The 26,805-nt window shown below is 39.9% G+C and overlaps 1 protein-coding gene and 1 non-coding gene across 4 annotated transcripts in view; both read right to left on the reverse strand.

Annotated features, from left to right (window-relative positions):
- The window catches only part of LOC126481621 (balbiani ring protein 3-like), a 253,215-nt gene that overhangs the window by 103,527 nt on the left and 122,883 nt on the right, over window positions 1–26,805 (reverse strand). For 2 of the 3 annotated variants that reach the window (XM_050105511.1, XM_050105509.1), the window contains exon 3: window positions 11,601–11,795. In XM_050105511.1, coding sequence (XP_049961468.1) covers window positions 11,601–11,795 — 195 coding nt within the window. Of the gene's footprint in view, window positions 1–11,600; window positions 11,796–14,665; window positions 14,746–26,805 lie in introns of those variants that run through there. The other variant, XM_050105510.1, reaches the window with a different exon arrangement.
- Trnan-guu (transfer RNA asparagine (anticodon GUU)) lies at window positions 14,145–14,218 on the reverse strand. The gene has a single exon. It is a non-coding gene; the product is annotated as a tRNA-Asn (tRNA).

Genomic DNA, 26,805 nt, shown 5'->3' on the forward strand with positions numbered 1-26,805 from the left:
TTGATGCAGCTCTCCATGCTACTCTATCCTGTGCAAGCTTCTTCATCTCCCAGTACCTACTGCAACCTACATCCTTCTGAGTCTGCTTAGTGTATTCATCTCTTGGTCTCCCTCTATGATTTTTACCCTCCACACTGCCCTCCAATACTAAATTGGTGATTCCTTGATGCCTCAGAACATGTCCTACCAACCAATCCCTTCTTCTAGTCAGGTTGTGCCACAAATTTCTCTTCTCCCCAATTCTATTCAGTACCTCCTCATTACTTATGTGATATACCCATCTAATCTTCAGCATTCTTCTGTAGCACCACATTTCGAAAGCTTCTATTCTCTTCTCGTCCAAACTATTAATTGTCCATGTTTCCCTTCCATACATGGCTACACTCCATACAAATACTTTCAAAAATGACTTCCTGACACTTAAATCTATACTTGATGCTAACAAATTTCTCTTATTCAGAAATACTTTTCTTTCCATTGCCAGTCTACATTTTATATCCTCTCTACTGCGACAATCATCAGTTATTTTGCTCCCCAAATAGCAAAACTCATCTACTACTTTAAGTGTCTCATTTCCTAATTAATTCCTCAGCATCACCGAACTGAATTACAATGTCATTGGCAAACCTCAAAGTTTTTATTTCTTCTCCATGGATTTTAATTCTTACTCCAAATTTTTCTTTTGTTTCCTTTACTGCCTGTTCAATATACAGATTGAATAGCATCAGGGAGAGGCTAGAAACCTGTCTCACTCCCTTCCCAACCACTGCTTCCCTTTCATGTCCCTCGACTCTTATAACTGCCATCTGGTTTCTGTGCAAATTGTAAATAGCCTTTTGCTCCCTGTATTTTACCCCTGCCGCCTTCAGAATTTGAAAGCGAGTATTCCAGTCAACATTGTCAAAAGCTTTCTCTAAGTCTAAATATCCTAGAAACATAGGTTTGCCTTTCCTTAATCTATATTCTAAGATAAGTCATAGGGTCATTATTGCCTCACGTGTTCCAACATTTCTATGGAATCCAAACTGATCTTCCCCGAGGTCCGCTTCTACCAGTTTCTTCATTCGTCTGTAAAGAATTCACGTTAGTATTTTGCAGCCATGACTTATTAAACTGATAGTTCAGTAATTTTCACATCTGTCAGCACCTGCTATCTTTGGGATTGGAATTATTATATTCTTCTTGCAGTCTGAAGGTATTTCACCTGTCTCATACACCTTGCTCACCAGATGGTAGTTTTGTCAGGAATGGCTCTCCCACGGCTATCAGTAGTTCTAATGGAATGTTGTCTATTCCTGGGGCTTTTATTCATTATTAAACCTACTCCTGCAGTACGCCTATTTGATTTTGTATTTATAACCCTGTATTCACCTGACCAGAAGTCTTGTTCCTCCTGCCACCGAACTTCACTAATTCCCACTATAACTTTAACCTATCCATTTCCCTTTTTAAATTTTCTAACCTGCCTGCCCGATTAAAGGATCTGACATTCCACACATCCAATACATATAATGCCAGTTTTCTTTCTCCTGATAACGATGTCCTCCTGAGTAGTCCTCGCCCAGAGATCCAAATGGGGGACTATTTTACCTCCAGAATATTTTACTTTTTTACCTCTGGAATATTTTACCAAGAGGACGCCATCATCATTTAACCATACAGTAAAGCTGCATGCCCTCGGGAAAAATTACGGCTGTAGTTTCCCCTTGCTTTCAGCCGTTTGCAGTATCACCACAGCAAGTCCGTTTTGGTTAATGTTACAAGGCCAGATCAGTCAATCATCCAGACTGTTGCCCCTGTAACTACTGAAAAGGCTGCTGCCCCTCTTTAAGGAACCACACATTTGTCTGGCATCTCAACAGATACCCTTCCATTGAGGTTACACCTATGGTAGGGCTATCTTTATCACTGAGGCATGCAAGCCTCCCCACCAACGGCAAGGTCCATGGATCATCGTGGGGGGGGATCCAATATTACTTGCATACTACGAAACTTAAAATATTTTATGGAGTCATTAAAATGTCAAGAAGTAGGCAAAGATTACAGCTACAAAGGATACTGTCAAACAACAGATAGGACTGCCAGTCAGTGTACAAGATACCATAACGAATTAAACTAAATGACAATGTTTTGACTGATAATTCACAATCTGTGAGTACTTTTTGCAACTACTTTCCAAATTTAAGAGCAAAATTAGAATTAAATGATTCAGTTAAAAAAGCAAGAAAGAGAATACATTAAAAATGTCATTCCATAAAACTTTATGCTACAAGAACCAGCACTAACATCCTTCTCTGAAATTAACAAATTATAAAAACTCTATTTCATTGTCCTTCCACTTAACAGTCAGCAAACAGAATTTATACTTTTTGCAGTGAGTAATAGTGTTTCAATAAATCCCATTACAGAGAAAGCCATTCAAGAGAGTGTCATTGATATTTTTCAAAGAATTATTAAATATGTCTCTGAAAAGTGACTATCTCTTAACTCTGATAAAATGCACTAATTCATCTTTGTACAACCAACATAGTTATACCAACAAATGATGTAGCACATCATGACCTGGAGTTAGTAAATAGGGTAGAATGCTCCAAATTTTTGGGTGTACACATTGATGAGAACCTGAAGTGGAAGAAATATATTACTGAGCTTCTGAAACAGTTAAATTCAGCTGCCTTTGGTCTTTGCTAGTCTTATAAATAAATGAATTAAGCCTTGACATATTATGCAGATTTTGTTCAATAATGTCTTACTGAATAATTTTCTGGGATAACTCATCAATTAGAAACCAAATACTGACCACACAAAAGCAAGCAGTAGGAATAATATGTGGTGTTCACATGCCTTGTCATGTAGGAGTTTGGTGTTTTAACTGCATCATCACAATACAAATATTTGCTAAAAAATTCATCATAAATGACCCATCACAATTTGATAAGAACAGTGACAGCAAAACCTACAATACTACAAGAAAAAAATGTCCATTGTTACCCATTATTAAATGGCCAAGGACAGAGTTCAATATATAGCACAAAAATGTTTGATAATTTTCCAAATAACATAAAATGTCTGACGCAGGTAGTGAAGGAAGTTCTAAATCTCACCAAAATTCTTTCTTCTGAACAACTACTTCCATTCCACAGACGAATTTGTTTAAAAACTAGAAGCTTGTCTTAAGAAAAAAACACTTGTTCTTAAGTGTTGTTGCATGAGTAAGACTAAAAAATAATGTGTTTACTAGTATTAACACTAATCATGTATACATATCTAGTATACTGACTTGTTCCACAGCACTCCAATCAAATACTCATTCAAATGATCTATGGAATGTATAACTAACTAACTAACTAACTAACTAACTAACTATACAGATGATGTGACTTACCGAACGAAAGTGCTGGCAGGTCGATAGACACACAAACAAACACAAACATACACATGAAATTCAAGCTTTCGCAACAAACTGTTGCCTCATCAGGAAAGAAGGAAGGAGAGGGAAAGACGAAAGGATGTGGGTTTTAAGGGAGAGGGTAAGGAGTCATTCCAATCCTGGGAGCGGAAAGACTTACCTTAGGGGGAAAAAAGGGGTATACACTCGCGGACACACACACACACACACACACACACACACACACACACACACACACACACACACACACACACACACACACATCCATCCGCACATACACAGACACAAGCAGACATTTGTAAATAACTAACTAACTAACTATACACTATCAGCAAGTACGTAAATCAGTAGAGTTGCAATTCTCTGTGACAGGTAGAATAGCCACTAGAGCGGTCAGTGTTGCTGTCAGTCCTGGTAGGGAATATAACAGCCATGAACAGTGTCAGATATTCTATGATCTCTGTGAAAGACTCTGAGATGCCATGTATTCATATGAGACAGCTTTATCAGCACCTCACAGAGTTTGGAGGAGCCTCTTTGTGGGTCTCAATTTTGCTGGCTGGATGAATCATGCAATAACCACATCTGTGAGGCATTCAGATGTTAACGGTGGCCCAATGTTGGACTGCAAGGAACATGAGAACAGTCATACTCATCATCATGTCATGGTTCCTGTGTCCACCACATCTGACCACCACAATGGAAGATCACTGTACTGTGCACCAAGCACATAGTAACCCTTTCACATCTGCATTCGACATCCGAGAACGAATAATAGACTCCGTGCTACATTCTGTGTCATCCCACACTACTGGTCAAAGACTAGCAGCACCTGGACAAGGGAATTACTGTACCATGCATAGGCTGCCATTAACACCACATTACAAACAGCTGTATTTGAATTGGAGTTCTGACAAGGAAGAATGGACTGCTGTTGAATAGTGTTACATTGTGTTCAGCGATGAATGCTTGTTCCACACTATCCCGGATGACCATCATCAATGAGTATAGCAGTGATCTAGGGAAAGGTCTCATTCTTCCAATGTTTTGAAGAGGCACTGTGGTGTTACTCCTGGCCTAGTGGGGTAGAGAGACAATGGATGTGACTTCAGATTATGGCTGGTGGTGATTAACAGAACTCTGACATGGAACGTAACAGACACCCTGCATTCTCATGTGCTATCTCTCATGCGACAGTATTGTGATGTCATTTTTCAACAGGACAATATTGTCCATACATGGCACGTGTCTATGAACTGTCTGGGTGATGCTAAGCTAGTCCTATGGCCAGCAAGGTCCCCACGTCTGTTCCTGGCAGAAAATGTGAGATTAGCATGGGTATCAACTCCATTGCCAGTACCCAGGATATCAGTTGTGGGCCAGTATGCCTCAGGAGAGGATACTATGTTTTATGATACCTTTTTCCACTGAATTAATGCATACATACAGGCTGATAAGTGAGCTCATACTGCCAAGTTCTCTGTAGATTTGACTCAATTTTGTTATCGCTGAAATAACACTGCATACCCACTCAACCTGTGAGGTTTCATTTCATTTGCTCCTCCCCTTCTGAAAGCTCCACTTTTTTGTCAAGCCCTGCCCATTTTACCTCCTAGATGTGCAAAATTTTCATGTTCTTCAGGCTTATTGCGTGTATGAGACTGTCAATATATGTACTATTTTTCAAATCAAATCATATCTTTATTGCCACATGACACGATTCATATACACAAACTCAGGTGAGTCATCAATTGTGAGACAGCTAACACACTACTGAAATTAATCTAAATTTGTGACATACTGGCATTTTGTTTTACACCTGCAGGTATCTGATATTATGATTCAGAAGACTTTGTCAACTGGATACAATTTGATATAAATACAAAAAGGTGCCACTCTCCCCCACAGATACAGTTATTTACAGATTACGCACAGGAATAACACAAGAAATCTTCTATGCTATAACAGCATCTACTTTCCAGGAGTTTTTCTAGGATGGGTTCAGTATTTTTGACATATTGACGCCGAGTTTGCACTCCATTGTATTATTTGCAAATTTCATACTCTCATAGTGTGGGGTTTTTCTAAAAGTTACCTTTTATTTGATTGAGCCTGGTCTCATACTGGAGGGGAAAGTAATTGTACTGAACAAATCTCATGTTTCTTTTTGTCAATGTGAGCACTTGCTACTTATACAAGCTTGGAATGGTTTTTAGATTTAATTTTGCAAGTGGAGGTCTGCAATGCTGTTTCTCTATAAATTCCACGGAGGATAGCATTACATTTTTCTGTGATTTAACATTTGAATGTATTAGGTATTAGTTAAACCAGCTCCCCCCCCATATATATATATATATATATATATAAAAAAACAAAGATGAGGTGACTTACCGAACAAAAGCGCTGGCAGGTCGATAGACACACAAACAAACACAAACATACACACAAAATTCAAGCTTTCGCAACAAACTGTTGCCTCATCAGGAAAGAGGGAAGGAGAGGGGAAGACGAAAGGAAGTGGGTTTTAAGGGAGAGGATAAGGAGTCATTCCAATCCCGGGAGCGGAAAGACTTACCTTAGGGGGAAAAAAGGACAGGTATACACTCGCACACACGCACATATCCATCCTATATATATATATATATATTTCCCACCTTATGACTGAAAGAGAGATTGAGATTATTCGGTCAACTCACATGAAAATGTAGCTCTTTTTATGATATTCAGCTTTTAGCTTACTTCAGTTATATGGTGCATAGATAACTTTCATAGAATTTAATTTCAAACTATTATGTTTAACTGATATTTCTAGTTTCCCAAGCTTCTGCCTAATATGACTGATTAAGTCTTCATCAGTTTTGTAGCAGCTTATTACTGTTGAATCACCTGCATGTATGATGATGGCAGACTGAACCTGTCCTGGTTGGCCTATATCATTTATAAACAGTATTTGTAGAAGGAGCTTAAACACTTGGTTTTGGATATGAGCACAGGTGTTGCACTGGTGCTCTGCCATCATGGTCTGAGCATGAAATAATTTGCAGTTTTTTATGTGGTTTGATTTATGTTGTAATGTAACTTCATTTGTAGTTGTCTGCTACTGTACAGTACATTACTCACAACTCTTGTTATATATCATTATGTTTTGCCTGCTTACATAGATGACTTCAGTTTTGAGTTTACTGTTATTGTAGTGTTCAACGGAACCTCACATAGTGAGCGTAATTCATTCCAGAATCTTACTCGCAGTGCGAAACACTAATTCAATGAAACAATTTATCCCATATAAATTATTGCAAAATATGATAATGCGTTCCATGCAGAAAAAGTAGCAAAAGTTTTATCTTATTCATGCCATTTATTCAAAGAAAATTATACATACAGTATTATGTACTTTATTATTCATGATACATAACTAATTCTTTTTTACTGGAAATCTGTCTGTCATCATTTGTTTCTGCCAATGCTTCAACACTTGGCAAAAATGCAACATAGCCTTATCATCAAGTAAATTTGTAGTATGCATAGCCACTGCTTTATTGGGATGATGATTTTCAAGGTACAGTGCAACCAATTGCCATGCTTTCAGCACTTCTCTTACATCACCAGAAGATTGCTGCTTTGCTGTTGCCACCTCCCCCTCCTCCTCATCCTCATCCTCATCTGAAGAACTCCTTTCCACAAGTTCCTGCTGTGAAACACACTGCAACTCCATAAGCTCTTTGGTGGTCATTTCTAGGCTGTGATATTCCACAAGTTCATCAATATCACTGTTATCCACTTCTAGTCCCATGCTCTTGGCCAAATATACAATCTCATTGACTACAGGCTCCACAGGTACTGACTCAAATGCCTCAAAGGCACATTCAACAACACACTATGGCCAAAGCTTCTTCCAAGCAAAAGTGAGAGTTGTCTTGATAAACCCTTCCCAAGCCTTTTTAATTAGCTTAATAAATGCCAAAGTGGTATTTCCAAAACTCTCTTAGAGTGAGATTGGTAGGTTCAGTCAACTCAAAGCAATGCTCGAAGAGTGCTTTAATGTAGAGCTTCGGAAAGTTAGAAATAATCTGCTGGTCCATACGCTGAATTGACGGAGTGGTGTTGGGAGGCAGAAATTGTATCTTGATGAATTGAAATCCTTCAAGGATGTGGTCTTGTAGGCTTGGAGAATGGGCAGGAGCACTGTCCATACCATGCAACACATGGAGTGGCAGATTCATCTCAAGCAATTATTTTTTCACCAATGGGCCAAACATTTCATTGATCCAATCACAAAAAAGATCACATGTCACCAAAGCCATGTTGTTGGCCCTCAACATCACATTTAACCTGCTCTTCTGGGCTTTACACTTCTTGAGGGCTTGTGGAGTTTCTGAATGGTAAGTAAGCAGCGATTTAATTTCAAATTGCTGTCTGCATTGGCACAGAATAGCAGTGTGAGATGGTCTTTCACTGGCTTGTGAGTGGGCAATGCATTCTCCTCTTCTGTTATAAAGGTATGTTTCAACATCTTTTTCCAGAAAAGACCCACTTCGTCACATTTAAAAACCCGTTGTGGGAAGTAACCCTCAGAATCTACGTGCATCTGGAAGTTTCTGATGAAGTTCTCTGCTGCCTTTGTGCCGGAGCTGGCTGCTTCACCATCCCTCACAATGCTGTTGATGCCGGTCCTTCTCTTAAATTTTTTGAAGCACCCACAGCTTCCCTGAAATACTTCTTCGGCCACTGGGGATCCCGGTGTCTTCTTAATGAGGCCAGCAAAAATAATTTACGCCCTCTCCGATGTTCTTGTTAATAGTGTCACCTTGCAATTGCTTTTCATTTATCCACGTAAGGAGCAAGCTTTTGGCATCCTCTTGAATACAAAACTGTTGTTCGGTTACCTCGGTTACTCCCTTTGAACTATCTATCTCCTTAATCTTGTCCTTGTTCTTGAGGATAGTGCAAATAGTTGATGTAGACCGATAGTACATGTGCGCTAAATCAGCAACACCCACACCACATTTTCAATGATTTTACAGCTCATTTCTACAATCATTTTCTTTCTCTTATGGTTGTCTTCCAGTGGCTTTATTTTGGGGACATTTCTACAAAGGTTATTAAAATTTGCACACAAAAATACACTGTGTGAACACAAGTTTAGAAATATGTATGACCACAAGCTGCACTAAAGTGGTAGCATAAAGAGCGCTGCAGCCAGACTGCATTATGTACTAAAGACATTGTTCATATGGCACTGCCGACAATGAAAGGTGTTCATATTGTTAAATGTTTCCCTCACTGTGCACGAACGGCCGGTGACATCACACTAAATCATAATCACTCATTATGAAAAACATCATTCAATGAGTCATTTTTTTACTATTTGCTTTGCTCGTTATGCTAAATGTGCATTACACGAGGTGCTCATTAAGAGAGGTTCCACTGTATGTACATCAGCATGGTTCAGTACATTTTCTTTTCTCTTTTCCACCATCTGTCTGTAAAAGATGACTAATAATCCACAAATGGTGTGGCAGATATGACTTTCTGCTACGGTTCAGCAAGTGAAAGTAACCTGTGAGACCACGTCCCCTATGCTCAAAAATATCTACATGTGATGGGCTGTCTGACAATCTTTTCCAGCATCTGATGTGGATATAGGTTCTCTAGCACTCCAAAAGGTAATCATTCTGCACTCATGAGATGGGAGTCTTCCTCTTATCTCAGTGGTAGTTCATGAATACTTGCTGTACTTCATAAAATGCACAGTTCCTTGTGTTCAGCTCTCACAAAGAATATGTTTCCAGAACAATGTTTATTGGACTTTTTACAAGCATTAACACTTCTCAAAATAATAGATTTTTTTAAACTGGTTTGTTATGTTACAGTACTGAACCTTGGGGTTCACCTTACACATGTTTTTCCACTCAGAGATGAATTTATTGCCATGCTGTGTACAAGCGCTCTTTGCTTACTGTCTGCTCTGCTTATTTTTGTGGCCAATTAGATATCAGCATAAGTTGCACTGCAGGCTGCCCTGAAACTTTAGCAATTACACACGGTAATTAAGTGTGATGAATTATAATATTTTATTAGCTCTTATATACTGGTTGTCTCTCTGAAGACACATCAGGTACATTTTTGGCAGATATCTGTAATTTTGTTTTAGCACTGTGTGGAACACACACAAATACTGCTCATCATATACTTCATGCAATGCCCAGTGTCAATGGAAAGCATTGGTTTGTTTTCCATTACAAACAAGCAAACAAACAAAATCATTGTTGAGGTGAGATTTTACATCCTCATTTGATAGAGAGGCCCCAGACTATTCTAATGCAAAATTTTTCTTCTTGCCATACAGCAAGAAGAAAAACAAGAACCCCAAGGAGTAATTTGTGTACTACCTTGCCCCGCAATGTCTGCTACTGCCGAACGGCAGTGCTACTCATTCACATCTGGCGTACTGTTTATTCTTTGTGTTTTACTCTCCCTGTTAATGCATACCAATAAAACAAATATTTCGCTAGACTAATTTGGGACTACTCTACCGAATTGGAATGTAAAATCTCACTTTAGAAATAATTTTGTTTGTAATTGGAAAAAAAAGACACTTCCAATGACACTTTCTGTCTTGGGCTGGCTCCATCTACACTGTGCAAAAATGAAATTTTGAATGTCCCCCAAAACATAGAGAAAATTTACCTGATGCCTCTTAGTGGAGACACACTGTATATCTGAGAAAATAGGTAACATTGAGTTAGGTCTACAGTTCTCCATATTGGCTTGCTTACCATTTTTATGAACTAGCCATACTTTCGCATCTTATAGTGGAACATTCTTCATCAAAAGTTTGGTTGATTATGAGAGAGAATGGTGTGCAATATTATGACATATTTTTTAACTGTTTTAATGGGAATTTCATTCCAGTCTACAGAGTTTAAATTTTTAGTGACAATATGAATTTCAAAATATCAGCATTGTCAACAGGGAAAACTTAAAAGTCTATGTCATTTCATTTTATATGCTGTTTCCTCATCTTGATGTTAGACACTCTTAATTGCTTTTGTTAATCATTATTTGACTTGCGAGACTTGTTGACAATCATCACATATTGTTATATGAGAAAGCAATTGTTAAATATATCCATGATCTCAGTTCTGAAATTATTTTAGTTTATATCTGCTGAAGTGTGATCACTGACTGAACACCTGATGAGTCTCAGTTATTTTTATGAAATACATTCACATTTTCTTGACTAAAGTTCCCACATTTTTGCTTGTGCAGCCTGTATTTAATCTTGGTAACCATATTAAAAAGCTTCATTACTTGATACTACTACATTTAGAATCAATACTTTTGTTACTCTATAATTACAGTTACTTAACAATATTATCTACACATGTAGCGAATGCCATTTTTCTCATAATTGGTCAAAATTAAAATTAATGGTATCAAAATGAAAATTTTCTTAAGAAAACTGTAAAACTAACAAAGAGGCAGAATAGTTGGCGTAATCCTTATCTTTAGGAGGTGAAATTCCAGGACTGTCAATACACACTTTTAATCACAACACCAAATCAGTTATCTCATCCTGGGAGCCCCTTCTTTGCAGCCTTCCCTAATCTATTACTCTTTCCTCCCTGAGGAAGGACCAAAAGCTATCTTTTTTAAATATATCTGGCAGCAGTAATGGAAATTTGCCCCCTGAAAGTGAATACTGGTCAACTACTCTACCCTTATGTAATTTTAAAATTTAGATTTAATAGATTTGTAGCTACTAGGTTCTTTAAATGTGAAACAAATTTTTCATAAGCTTTTACATCTATGTTGTACACTGTTTTCTCTATTTTGAAAATGTGTAACAATGATTCATATTTACTAAGGAACACTGAGCAACTCTGATATCTAAGAATAAAGTATATGCTGGTGATTAGCAGGTTACATTCTTTACATTTTATGCAGCTATTTTCAAATGAGATATCTTCATTTAGAAACTTATAACTGTATCCAATTTTATAGTTTACCATGGGGTGAAGCAGTATGTAATAGCCTCCAGTCTTGTGGATGACAAGTAAATGATGATAAAAAAAATTTAAAGTGTATCTCACACAATCATTTAAATCCTTGTACATGATTCCAATCAACAACATGTGAAATAAAATAAAACTGATGATAAGAAGTAAAGTAAGATACATTGTTATACCTGAGCAGTTGATGAGCTCATGACTCTGAGCTCGTGTTCCAGCTAATTCAAGACCTGCTTCATCTACACACCAGCAGCTATTGGAATTACACTGGACAGGCTCAAATTCACCACTGTGGGTGCATTTAGGGATTCTTACAGGTTCTTGCAACATTCGGGAATGTCTCTCAGCTTCTTGTTTTAACTGCTCACAACCTGCAACAAGTAAACGAATTGTTCCTTAAAATTCATGCACGCTATTGTATTCTCACATTAAATACTTGGTACAGGTATGAATAAAGAAACTTCAGAAAATCAATGCTGTTGACATACTAGAAAATGAACCTTTCAGTAGAAAAATATCTGTAATGCAAGAGATTATACATACAGTAAATTCTTTAAAAGACAGTGCCATTACATCGAATAGTATCTTTGTTCTATGGCACAGCTTTTGAAAACATTTTAACTCTGATAGATCAAGCATTAGAAAAAAAATATTGAGTTTAAGTGAAAATTACATATGAAGCTTTCAGTCAAACATGTTAAAAATCTTTATCTGGTGCACCAACTAACCATGAGCTAAGGATAAACACTAACAATGACAAAGTGATGTTAATAAAGTGGACAGACCTTTGACAGCAAACTATGTCAAGCAAGTAATCAGTGGATGGATTTTGATAGTTACAAACACAGAGTGCAAATAGTGAGAGGCAAACAGTGATTTTAGCAACAAAATAGTGCCTTTAGTGAAGATAAGATGACAATCATTTGCAATTTGTCATTACTAAAAGTGTGATTAATTCAGATTTACCTTCCATTTCGGTTACCAAAAATCTACATCTACACTCTGTAAGTCACATAATAACGTTTGGCAGAGGGTACTTCGGGTATATCTACCATCTCCCTCCCTTCCTATTTCATTTGTGAACTGTGGGCGGGACAAACAATTATCAGTAAACCTCCACCTAGGTTTGAATTTATCTGATGTTACTGTTATGGTCATTTCATAAGATATGTATAGGACGACAGAATATGTCACACAGTTCTTCTTGGGAAGCACCTTTTCATAATTTTAACTGTAAATGTCTATCTTGTAACTTCAGACACTGGAGTTGGATGAGTATCTCCACAATATATTTTCATAGTGAAACATGCCACTGTCTTTTGGATTTTCTTGTACCCCCTAAATGTCCCAGACTGATGGGCATTACACAGGAATCACCCAAGCATCTGTTTTGTAAGCCGCCTATTTCATGGCTTAATTGCATATCCACAAAATATCTTCCAATACCAGTCTGACAAGTACATCCTCCCTACAATTACTTTCATTTGTGTTTCTTTCATTTTTATCTCACTCTGAATGCACATCTCTACACTTTTCTTTTGCTGTGACTTCCTCTGGTGACTTAATGTACAATTGAACAGTAATACAAGGGACAGCAGCCAGTTCCTGCATGCAGTATAATCCTCTGTAAGCTTTCCTCACCCACAATAAAAATTTACACTGCGTGAATGAGCTCTTTTGTCTTGGAATACTTTTAAATAATAATAATAATAATAATAATAATAATAATAATAATAGAACATTGGTGACTAAGGGGACTGATTACAAATTACCATTTTAACTACAAACAAAAGGTGCCAACAAAGCTTATGCAATACTCTCGTAGTTTTAATATGCTAACGGAAACTGATTGGTTGAATATAATTTTAAAAAAAATAGTTGAGACGTGTTGAACAACATTATGCCCACAATCAAGTCACTGAACAGTGAATCTCAGCTTTCAAAGTTCCAAAGCTGAGATGCAGGGCTGAACATCTTATTCTGTTGCTTAACATTTATTCCACATGCTGAATGCCTGTCTTCCCATATACCATACTGCTTCTGCAAATGCCTGGAATCTGATTGTGCAACACCTGTTATATCAGTTTATTTCTTTCTTTCATTTTATGTTGTTCTAAATTATTTTATTAAAATAATATTTCTGTAAGTCATGGATCGTTTTTAGATATTATATTTGTGAACTACCGCTTTTTGAAACTATCTGAATTAATGTTTCTTTACCACATTTAAGAAACACATTATTTGTAAATTGTGCACCATTCATTTACAATTCTATATTCCTAAAACGTCCGTTTCATTTTGCCTCGCATGTATGTTATTGTCGATTTCATTTGTCTCTTTTCTAAGTGAAATGGTTTCTTACAAAGTCAGTATCATTTTTTTTACATTATATAACGTGTATTCATCTTCACGCGTCCAAATAAATCATTTCTCTACCAATTAGTTACTGTCAATGATAAATGATAGCCTTGCTTTTATGAATACAATGAAGGTCACCTAAATTAGTTCATTTATAAGATGATTGTAAATAAATATCTTTTGATGATTACTGCCTCAATAAAAAAAAAAAAACTAGTGAAATGAAACCAGAAAGTGGAAAAGAGTTGAAACTTTTTCAAGTTCAGGTTTAATTACTACGTCGACATGTTCAAAACCTACACTGATTAAAATAACAGAACGCATTTGTAACACAAATGAACATTTGACAGGCTCAAAATATCCGCCCCCGGGTGGGCTCGAACCACCAACCTTTCGGTTAACAGCCGAACGCGCTAGCCGATTGCGCCACGGAGGCTTGTGTGCTATCATCAGCTAAAATCTCAATGTGACACGTTTACCCACAAGCCAATAGACATTACACGAGTGATGCAGAAGAGGAAAACATGTTGTTCTACTTCTCACAATTAATATTCAAATATATCCCTAGCATTTTCCATCGTTGGTCCGATTAATGCCCAAATGATGGATGTGTCTTTACATTCGGCAGAAACGCTGAATGTAAGAAAAGTGATCTGTAAGATACTCTCAAAACTGGGCCTGTCATCGAACGTTACTGAGAAACGAAAGATCATTATCCCAATTCTCCATCGCTAAATATCGATGGCTGTAAATTATGGACAAAAATGGAAATGACGTAAAAAAATAAATTGGATCGCTAAAAACTCTATGGCCTCGGAATTCGAAAGAATGCTTGTCACACTATACGGAATTTGTATCTAACTTAAGTTTAATCAAAATTTACCTTGGATCCATTAAGGACGAAATAATCCCCGGTTCCAGAGTTCAGACAAAATCAATGGCTTAGTGCTTACGACAACAGTACAACAGCATCTGCTGTTTATGTTTCACAATTGTATAACATCTACGTAAAGACAAATTACAGTAGGGTCTTCTCACGATATTAGAATGGTCTCTCATTGTGCAAAACCCTACTGTGATTTTTACATGGCATCCAAAACCTAATGGACCAAAGAAGACCGGATGATTCGGTGTATTTTTAACTTTCGATGCATTGCTGTTTCGTTGGTGAATAGGAAACATGCGTTCATATGATGATCAGATCATTAACAACGACCATGACTTAATAGGCGCTTGGTCTGTGTATTTCCCCAGTAACTTTCAAATAGAGGGCGCGCGCGCGCATGCACTTGGGAGTGCGAGCGCCTCTAGCATCACGAGTGGTTGATCGGTCAGAGAGCTGTTGGCCTCCGTAATAAAAAAAAAACTGAGTGGAAGGATCAACAAACGAACTTGAACGTATGTCGTGTGACGTCCGCAACGACCAAAGAAAAAAAAAAAGGTGGAAAACTTAACATAAATGAGAAGGCCGCGAGGTCAGCTCACAGGTGTATTCCGGTGCATGTGTTGGGTACGGCGTCCGATACTTTATGTCCAATTTACGCTGGTTTTCAGAATCCAAAATACAACTCTTTTATTTTAGATCTTCCACCATAAAGAGAAGCGTAGGCCTTCAAAACAGCCACTATGTTTTTGAAGCTAAGAAAGTTTTGTAGGTGTCCAGCAAGAGTTTAAGGGAATCTAGTGCTAATCAGCAACCTTGAGCGGTTAAAATTAATTTACGCTGCATAAATACGTTTATTAGAGTATTATGAGAATGCTATATGTATAATAAGCGATATGTGCAGCAGGCTGTGAAAGGAACGTGATCGAAGGTAAATGAGTGTAAAGCAGGACTGTTAGGGCGCTGTCAACATATGGCTGCGTTGTTCATTATAATACAGAACACCACAATTAACGGTTATACAACAATCAGCGATCGTGCCACCTTAACATTTTTAAATGAACATACAGATCATGATGATGTGATAGCAACAAGGAAATTCACTGATAAAGTCTTCCGGCAGCAGAGCACATTTAGATGCGTTGTCGCACAGTTGTGGGCCTCTCAAAATTAATTTAACTGCAGTCCGTTACGCACGTATAATTTTCTAAATATTGTTAAAATGAATGTCATAGTGCTGTGTATCGTAGATTTTTGGGGTCAAAATATCCACTCCTTAATTTTTTCAGACAAATGGCACAGAATAAATATTTATTTATTTATCGTGTCAGAAGCAAACTAAAAACAATATTAGATACATTACTACATACATTATGGTTTATAAATTAAACTAGTCAAGAATGAAATAAACGATTAGACACAGACTGTGTTGTCAAACGTAAGGTAATTTTAATCTATACAGTGGATGCCCAAAAATTTGCAACGTCCAGTGCACTTTGTGTAGCGTTTACGAAGTCCTCCATGGTGCACACAGTTGCAGGTAATATGCATTGTAGTAGATGTGTTGATATCTGCACGGCAGCTCCGCAGTCACACTGGAGAGAGTCCACCTGGAAGCCCCACCTCTCCAGACTACTCTTGGATCTTGTGACAGAAGAACACAGGCGGTTGAGTGATTTCCATGTGGACCATTTCTCTGTGTGGCCTGGGGGAAGAACTTCTTGCGGGGTCAGCTACTCCTCCAGATGCTGGCATCTGACCTGCCATCTCTTCTCCCGGTGTTGATGTGGAGTGTCAACGAGTGGTTCTGTACTGTGAAGGAAGCTCTTTCTAGACACAAGTCTTTGCTGTGCCGGTTGGTGGCCATGTAGTGGGTGGGCTTCGCATGTTAATGCCTTCTTCATTTCACTCCGTGCTGCTGTATCTCTTCGGATGTCCGGGGGGGGCTATGCCGGATAAGCAGTACAGTTTTTCCACAGGTGTGGCTCTTAGACAACCCGTAGTGATACGACATGTCTCATTCAGAGCAACATCAACTTTCTTTGCATGTGTAGATCTGCACCATACTGGGCAAGCGTACTCAGCTGCAGAGTAGCAGAGGGGTAATGCGGATGTGCGCACTGTGTCTGGCTGTGCTCCCCATGTTGTTCCAGTCATCTTCCTAACCACATTGCTCCTGGCAGCCACTTTTTGCTTTGTTTTTAAGCAGTGTTCCTTATATGTAAGAGCACGGTCCAGAGTGACTCCGAGGTATTTTGGAGTCTTGCAGTGTTCTAAAGGGGTTCCTTCCCAATCTATCTGCAAGGTTCTACTAGCCTGTCTGTTTCGGAGGTGGAAAGCACAGGTCTGGGTCTTAGAAGGATTTGGTTTCAACTGATTGTCCCTGTAATAGGCAGTTAATTCTTTCAGAGCATCAGTTAGTTTCCGCTCCACCCTCTCAAAGCTGTGATCTTGTGCTGTGATTGCTCGGTCATCTGCATATATGAAGCTTTGTGTTCCTTCTGGTAACGGCTGGTCATTAGTGTATATATTGAAGAGGGTGGGTGCCAGTACACTGCCCTGTGGCAACCCATTCTTCTGCTGCCTCCATCTGCTTCTTTGTCCTTGATATTCCACAAAATATCTTCGGTTCTGCAGAAGATTTCTAATTAGACAGGTTAGTTTGTAGTCCTTGGTGAGGTTGTATAGCTTCAGCAACAAGAGTCTGTGGTTGACAGTGTCGTAGGCGGCTGAAAGATCTATAAACACCGCTCCTGTTATCTGCCGCCTTTGGAAGCCGTCCTCTATATGCTGTGTCAAATTCAACACCTGTGGTGTGCAGCTCTTCCCTTGTCTGAATCCTGCCTGTTGAGGGATCAGTAATGGTTCTATCATATATGTAATTCTTTGGAGGATCAACCTTTCCAATACCTTATACAGATGGCATAGGAGGGAGATTGGCCTATAGCTTTTGGGGTCATCCCGGTCTTTCCCTGGTTTATGTATAGCTATAATTTTTGCTTCCCGCTGAGATTTTGGTATCTTGCCGCTCTTGACACAATTATTCATTAGCTCGAGTAGCCAGCACCTTGCGCCTGGACCAAAGTTCTTGATCTGTTCACTTCTTGTCATCTACCCCTGCTGCTTTTCCGACTTTGCACTTATTTAGAGCTGAGTCGAGCTCATTCAAACTGAATGGTCGAGACAGAGTGTTTCCCTCTTGTTCGGGCTCCCTTTCCAGGGTTCGTCTCCCGATTTTACTGGTATGGTCAGGTTTACCATTTTTCAAAAGCTGGTGTGCGATCTGGTCTGCCTTCACATTTGTATGCGTATTGGGTTGGGAGGGATCATTGTTAAGGTGTCGTAACGATCTCCAGGTCTTTCGACTACTTCTACTCATCTCACATTCTGTCACCAGTTTAATCCACTGTTCTCTCTTCGCCTCGGAGATTGAGGAGAGAGTATTTTGCGCAGCCAGATAAGTCTCCTCGCTATAAGGGTTTTCTTCATATAGTCGATAGTATCCGTCCAGCAGAGCAGCTGTTTCAGGTGTCACACCCTGCAGATACATTGTCCTACACCCTCGTGGAATTGATGCCCGGGAGCAATGGTTGACAGTTTGAACAAAGCTGTCATACTCTTCAGGAATAGGTCGCACAGACTTAATCTCCTTGTCCAGCATCTTAGCAAATTTTTTCCAATCAGCTTTCTTGAAATTGTATCTCCGTTTGAAATTCACCTCCTGTGGCCTTATTGCTGGAAGAACTTGACACAGTAGTGGCCTGTGTTGCGTCTTTGGTATGGGCGAGCACACTGATTTGGAGCAAAGCTGTGTGATGTCTTCACTCACAAAGAGGAGGTCAGGGTTAAATCCACGTTGCCACCTGCCACTGTTGAAGGAAGGGGGTAGCTTGCTGTCATGTATAAGAGACAACTGGCTGGATTCAGCCCAGGAGAGGACTGCCTCCCCATTTTCGTCATCTTCAGAGTATCCCCACAAATGACTACGGCTGTTAAAGTCACCGATTACTACAGACGTCTTGCTGTTATGGAAGTTCCTGGGTGGTGTGAAGGAAAATGCAGCCGAAGGGGGCTTATACACAGAGGTAACCACGCAGTTACTCTGCTCCACTGCGATGACTTCGATGTTATTTTGCAGCTAGTTTCATGCCCGGTATTTTTGGTCGTCTCTGTCGCTCATCTCTATGCGTCTCTTGTATACACAGGACGTCGCATTTTTTGTCACGGCATAGGTTGGATAACAGATGTTCTTTAGCTGACGATATGCCTTCAATATTTATAGATATGATAGTTAAAGTTGGCTCTGATAAGGACCGTTTATTTACTCGCATGTTTGTTTGCTTCTGGTGTGAGAGAATCAGCCGTCTAGGTATACCTAGACACCCAGGGGACGCCCGGATGTGTAAGGCTTAGTCGTCAGGACGCACCCTTCGTGGAAGCTTCTCTCATGTCCCCCAGAATAAATATGAAACCACCCGATACTGTTGTCCTATGACAATTAAAGAACAGAACAAGGCAGTCTAATTTCTGATACCACTTTCGTTAAAAAGAGAAGAATATTCTCTCTGCTTAATGTGCAATTTGGGTGAGCACATAGTAACAATGAATGTAAAAAGCACGCGACCTGTGGCAGTAAGGTTTCCTTCATTATTTTTATGGAAATGTAACCTTGAACGCCACAACCATCTTTACTCAACACTCGACCATGCACCCCCCGTTGCAACTGAGCATTTGTTTGAACTTCTGTCCAACAGTTACGTACCAAACTATGCTCCCCCTGAGTGCTTGCTTGGGATGTTTTTGATTCACACAGATGTACAGGCTTTTAGTTCTCTGCAGGTCTTTCTAATGTATCTTGCAGTAATATCATCTGTTGCAACCTCCAGCCAGGATATTTAGGTGACGTGTGTAATCTTGGTACATATCATGGACTATCAAGTTCTCTTGTGAGCACACCATGGACGAAACCACTACTACAAACGCGTGAACGTTTTGCTGGAGTCCATTGTGTACCATTAGCTGTCTTCAATGCCACGATCCAAGATTTTCGTCTCGTTCAGTGGTCATCCAAATTTTTTGCTAGCCAATACTGTCATTGTTACATCAGGCCGCATACGTACCGATCTTATTGTTAATTGGTAACCTACATAAATTCTTATGTTACGAGCCCCCGATAGTCTACTTGCAGCAAGGGCGCGTTGCGTTGGCCGCCGGTCCCCAAATACTAATCGTTAAATGTCGGCGCCGTTCGCAACATTTCGTGTCGAGTATTCCTTGTTTCAGAGTGCTGCAACCCTTAGCAACCGCTCGGCCACTCCGGCCGAGCGGTTCAAGGCGCTACAGTCTGGAACCGCGCGACCGCTACGGTCGCAGGCTCGAATCCTGCCTCGGGCATGGATGTGTGTAATGTCCTCAGGTTAGTTAGGTTTAAGTAGTTCTAAGTTCTAGGGGACTGATGACCTCAGAAGTTAAGTCCCATAGTGCTCAGAGCCATTTGAACCTTAGCAACCTCAAAGTGGCGACGATGGCCTGACGAAGTTTTGTGTTGTCTGTGTGAGCGGATGATTAATTGATTAATAACACTAATTGTACTTCTATACAAATGTGTTGTCCAACACGGGACACGATCACAAATGTTCACTAAATGTTTTCACCGTCACGTTTCCTCTACACATTGTGTTGTAATTTAATTTCATATTCCTACTGCAAATGTGTTCCGCATTTGAACGTGACCGTGTCTATAACGAGCCTTTAGGAGTCCATGTTACTTCTGTTCAAAATTTATACCACAGCAGCTGGTCGTCAGTACGAGTCGCGCACGCCCGTGAGTTGTCAGTACTGTTGGCAAACAAAAAAGCGTTTTTCCTCTCACATCTTCTAATCCCGCATAGGCTGCTTACCCCCTTGTCCCTGAGGTAAGCGAGCAACTTCACGGTCGAATTCAGCAACGTCAATTAAAATTAAGCTCATCTTAAAATATTACTGTTCTGTAGACAAATTTATTAGAGAGTAGGAAACCAACACTGTCAAGTAGCTCTTAATGTTTTAGGAATCGGCTGTTAGTTGTTAGATATAAATTACTCTAAAATACGGCTGAGAACCGCCGGCCTTCCAAATACGTGATTCGGGCTGCATGCGGCTCGAGGGCCGCAGTTTGACGACCGATGATCTAGTTGCGTGTTGCTTTTCATTTCGACTTGAGAACAACTTCGTTTCAGGAGGAAATTTGTTGTTAGTGAAGTTACAATCAACGACAGAATAATTACAATTACCCCCCCCCCCCCCCCCTAGAGTCAGACGCTCTAAATTCAGTCATCGTTATACTAGCGCGCTGCATTATGCGTAGCCATTTACTCCTTCAAGACAGTTGCAACGCTACAGCGCTAGAGTGTAGCATTTGCAGTTCACACGCTGCCTAGACTACTAGTACGTGAATGTTTTCAATATGATGAAATCTAACGCATTCAGAAATGTACACAACGTTTGGTAAAATATGCTTCAAATGTTACAGCACCAGAGTCAACGTAAGATGTTTCTGGGGCCACGAACCACGTGAAAATCTTGTAATGTTATACCATTTCTCTGTAAAGTGCTAGTGGAACTGTTCGCATCTCGTAGATGAAAATTAATCCAGTATTGTCATACACAGAGCAACATAACAGACTGAAAGCTGACTGCTCGTGGATAAAGCAGGGTCGTATTGGGGATGGATGGAGTTCATGTACCCTGATCGTCCATCACGTTCTGTGGTTTCTGTAACTCATGCTAGGCGAATACTCGGTTGGTTCCTACAATAATGGCACTCGAGAAACTTTTTAAAATTTAGCTGTTTAAAATCGAGGGGATTCCATGAAACTGACGAACTGTGGGGCATCTGTTGTCCTCAATCGAAGACTGATTTGATACTCTTCACGCTAATCTATCCTGTACAATCCTCCGGATACTTACTGCCCTATGTCCATCTGATTACTGTGTTCATCCCCATGGTCTCTCCCTCTACTACCCTATTAACCCACTAAAATCCATTGTATCATTGATAATACGGAGAATAAATCTATTTTTAAAATTGTATATCATGAAAACAGATTTTTTTATTTTTCGAATCTTTTATGAGTGACTTGACAACAACGAGTTTTGTTGGTGTTAGTTTTATATCTGAGAGACCGCTAATTGTGTAAGATCTGCTTAATGCTGAAATCATGGCATGGATGTAAATAATGAAAATAATCAATTACTCTTAAGTTTTAGACAAATAAGTCAGTTTTATTTGTAATTATATGGTAACTGATTGACAATAAAACTGATTTAAGTTTTTACAGTTAAATTCAATTTAATTTGTTTCAAAACTAAGAAAAAAAATTAATATACATCATACGATAGGAAATTGTAGGAGGTTTTTTGTATTTTTTATAGGGATAATGCAGAAAAAACCTTGAAATAGCTAGCAGAAGTGGAAGAGGAAGAGAATGCTGATGTACGTCAAGAAATTGATGCCAATGATGAAGTGGTTCTGGTTCCTCCAGCAGACGGACACGACAGTGACAGGGATGATGCTAACAATGAAGAAGGTGAAGGAATAAATTTCTTCTGATTACCTAGTGGCTTGCTAGCTCAAAAAGCTGAACTCAGAACGAACCTACTACTGCTGGGCATAATGACGAATAAAAAGTCCTGAACACATGTGATGAGTGTGTAGAAAATACGAACAAAAGAGCAAATCCCGTACATGACCCAATACCAAGTTCTCCAAAGCAGAGTTTGTTTAGTCACAGAAATATAAAAGGTAAAAGCAAAACATTTAGGTGAATTCATCTGGTAAGAATTTTTTTAATGACGTAAAAACTCGCATTTGTAAGGAAAGTGCTAAGTATTCTGCAATGATAGGCCATATAAAATCTGAACTGTCAGTAGAAGAATTATACACTTACTTTGGGATTCTGGGGTAAAGTGGCCACTCTAAGGGAAAATAAATTTTCACCAAACAAAGGTTATTCATAGAAACTTGCCCCTTATACATTTAGAATCTACCTATTACAGGAGTTCTCAACTACTATTTTTAAGTGAAAAATAAAAGAAAAGAAACATAGGAACTACATGATTTTTTCTGAATGCTTACATGTGATCACTTTTCCCCATCTGGGGAGGTAATGTGGCCAGTACTATCGCAACAGGATAGTACGCTAGTTGTTCGGATTTCCGGACATATTTTCCAGGCATCTTGATGCCCTAGTATTTGAAACAAAATGCTATAGCATCTGAAACAATACCGAGTGACTGCGGCAGACCGATTTCAATCGAACTTTTGTATTGGGCCAAACGTAACAGAACTTTATTCAAAGTCGCCACAAACGGATAGAATGGTAGATAAAAGGGTTTATAAGTCAAGAAGTCCAAGGAACTTTCTCAGCCTATGCGATTCACTTTCTCTTTGGACGAAGCCATGAAACCACACTATACGCGGAATTCGATGAAGCAGTTTCTTAGAGGCAAATGTATCATATTTGGTTTTAAGTTTTGGTGTCTTGCGGAGACTGATGGGTATAGTAAAGTTCTCATTCTTAACAGAAAAAGATGATACGAGTGAATGCAATATGCTTAGCATATACTCACTGGAAACCTATGCCTAAATTTTGTTCCAGCAGGAAGCTACATTTTTATTCACAACTGTTTCAGTTCTTTGCCTATTTTGCTTTCTATGTTGGAGTATAATTTATTTGTTATCGATACAACGAGGCAAGACTGCACAACAAATTCGCCACCCAGAAACCTTGTCAAAACTCAAAGGGGGTTCCTTCATACAGTACGAACGTCGGCATAGAGAAACGCTTCTGAGGATGAATGATAATACGCAGGTGAATATTAACACACACACTTCCGAGGAATAAAACTGGCATCATTGACAGCTCAAAAGGGAGGAACAGGAAATGCTGTAACCCCTAGAAGACTGAGGCTGGTATCTCATGAAGTCCGTAATGACGGAGTGAACCACATTGTCGAAAAACAATGTACTGAACATCGCTGTGCATCTTGTGGTAACATCCTGACAAATGTCTCGTAATGTTCGATACTTCAAATTTGGGCCCAACCTAATTAAATACACTTTTAAAAGACAAATTTAGTTTCTAAACCGTTCAAATGGTTCAAATGGCTCTGAGCACTATGGGACTTAACATCTGAGGTCATCAGTCCCCTAGAACTTAGAACTACTTAAATCTAACTAAACCAAGGACATTACACACATCCATGCCCGAGGCAGGATTCAAACCCGCGAACGTAGCGGTAGCGCGGTTCCAGACTGAAGCGCCTAGAACAGCTCGGCCACACCGGCGGCCTTCTAAACTGTGCACAATTCACCAATTTCTATATTTAACTCCTTGTCATGTACGAGTATAAGAAATAGTTGTAAGTAAACTGCACTGAAGCGCTGGTATAGGTACACATAGTCAAATACAGAGATATGTAAACAGGCAGAATACGGTGCTGCGGTCGGCAACATGTGTTGGCGCGGTTGTTAGATGGCTCTAAGCACTATGGGACTTAACATCTGAGGTCATCATCAGTCTCCTAGACTTAGAACTACTTAAACCTAAGGACATCACACACATCCATGCCCGAGGCAAGATAAGAACCTGCGACCGTAGCAGCAGCGCGGTTCCGGACTGAAGCGCTTAGAACCGCTCGGTCACAGCGCCCGGCCGGTTGTTAGATCGGTTACTGCTGCTGCAATTGCAGGTTATCAAGATTTAAGTGAGTTTGAACGTGGTGTTATAGTCGGCGCACGAGCGATGGGACACAGCATAACCGAGGTAGTGATGAAGTGGGGATTTTCCCGTACGACCATTTCACGGGTGTACCGTGAATGTCAGGAATCCGGTAAAACTTAAAATCTCCGACATCGCTGCGGTCGGAAAAAGGTCCTGCAAAAACGGGACCAACGACGACTGGAGATAATAGTTCAACGCCACAGAAGTCCAACCATTTCGCAACTTTCTGCAGATTTCAATGCTGGGCCATCAACAAGTGTTAGTGAGCGAACCATTCAACGAAACATCATCGATATTAGCTTTCGGAGCCAAAGGCCCACTCGCGTGCCCTTGATGACTGCACGATACAAAGCTTAACGGCTCGCCTGGGACCGTCAACAACGACAATGGACTGTTGATGACTGGAAACATGTTGCCTGGTCGGACGAGTCTCGTTTCAAACTGTATGAGTGGATGGACGTGTACGGGTATGGAGACAACCTCATGAATCCATGGACGCTGTATGTTAGTTGGGGGCTGTTCAAGCTGATGGAGATTCTGTAATGGTGGGGAGCGTGTGCAATTGGAGTGATATGAGACCCCTGATACGGCTAAATACAACTCTGACAGGTGAGACGTACGAAAGCATCCTGTGTGTTCACCTACATCCACTCGCCCATTGTGCCCATTCGCCCATTGTGCATTCCGACGGACTCGGGACACCCCACACGTCCACAATTGCTACAGAGTGGCTCCACGAACACTCTTCTGAGTTTAAAACTTCCGTTGGCCACCAAACTCACCAGACATGAACATATTGAGCATATCTGGGATGCCTTGGAAAGTGCTGTTCAGAAGAGATCTTATGGATTTATGGACAGCCCTGCAGGATTCATGGTGTCAATTCCCTCCAGCACTACCTCAGACATTAGTTGAGCCCACGCCACGTCGTGTTGCAGCACTTCCGTGTGCTTGCAGGGGCCCTGCACGATATTAGAGGGGTGTACCACTTTCTTTGGCTCTTCAGTGTATATATAGTTTCAATACGTTCACTACTACGCTATTTATTACTGCCCACTGTATGGTATGTCACACATAATGGTAAAGGGCCTGAATAAAGTGCAGTTTTCATAATAAGAATGAATACCGTGTTTATCCACCGAAACAAGTCACAGAATAAAATATTAAAGTTAGAAAAAAATGTGTGTGCTGTACTCATTTTTAATAAGTTATTTTAGTTCCAAATAATATGTTTGGGTAACTTCGAACTTCTGACCATTATCTGAGTAACCCTCAAAACACCAACCCATCACATTTGACTTAAGTCGGCTCCACGAGTACAGCAAGGAAAAAAAAATCATTGTTTGTGATTGGTCTATCCACCATAAAACAGAAATAAAATTTTAGACTTACGCCATGTGTACACAAACTAGTCAACTTAAAAGCAAAGAAAATTGGCAGTTGCTCGCTGTTGCAAGCGCAGAATTGTACAGACAGTCTCGAAAATGATTGTTATTGTAGCTCATATACAAAAGGGCGCCACCGTACCTGAATGGTCAGCATATATGGCTGCCATGCGTGCGACACGGATTCGATTCCCGGTACTACTAAGAATTTTTCCTGGGTGGGAGGGGTTGGACGGAGTGCATCCAACCTCGTGATACCAACTAAGTAGCTACTGGAATGAGAAGCAATGGCTCCAAAGTCTGGAAAGTCGGCAAAACGACCGGCAGAGCGGTGTGCTAATCACGTGCCTCTCCATATTGCATCCGCTTTACGTCGAAAAGAGGATTCCCAAGAAGAGCCATGAAATAGAGATGCGAAGGAAACCACCAAAAGGAAGACCAAGGGATAGTTGGCTGAAAGGTGTGGAGGAATATGCTGAAAAATTGGACCAGAGTGAGCATAGATGGATGATGGGAAAACGGGAATACGTGGCGAGACTTATGATCCAAACTGAATCAGCCTGAGGTTGGAAACTGTTCAAGATAGTGATGATGACGACGATGATGATGTCGCCGACCGGCAGAGAATGACACGGCAGCCCGTCGACATGTTTTGGGCCAGGCCCTGAAAGAGGAGCTGTCACCCAAACAAAGGAAAATGCACCGCATTATAAAAATTAGAACCACATAGCAATATTCTGCAAGACCCTCCATAGGTCTGCGCCACATGGTAAAATGTCACGACACACCGTTTGATGCGAGAGTTTATGAGCAAGCGATTTTCATGCGAGCTTTAATAAAAATGCAAAGCAAATAATCTTGTAAAGTTAAGTTCGTAATAATGCACAACAGCCCCAAAATGGAATAGAAAATGTAAACTAAACTTTTTTGTCAGTTCGTAATAAGTAAACTGTGGTCTTATAAAATATAATTAGTGTAGTTCGAACGTCTT

The sequence above is a fragment of the Schistocerca serialis genome, chromosome 5, assembly GCF_023864345.2.
Source record: "Schistocerca serialis cubense isolate TAMUIC-IGC-003099 chromosome 5, iqSchSeri2.2, whole genome shotgun sequence".
Taxonomy (NCBI): domain Eukaryota; kingdom Metazoa; phylum Arthropoda; class Insecta; order Orthoptera; family Acrididae; genus Schistocerca; species Schistocerca serialis.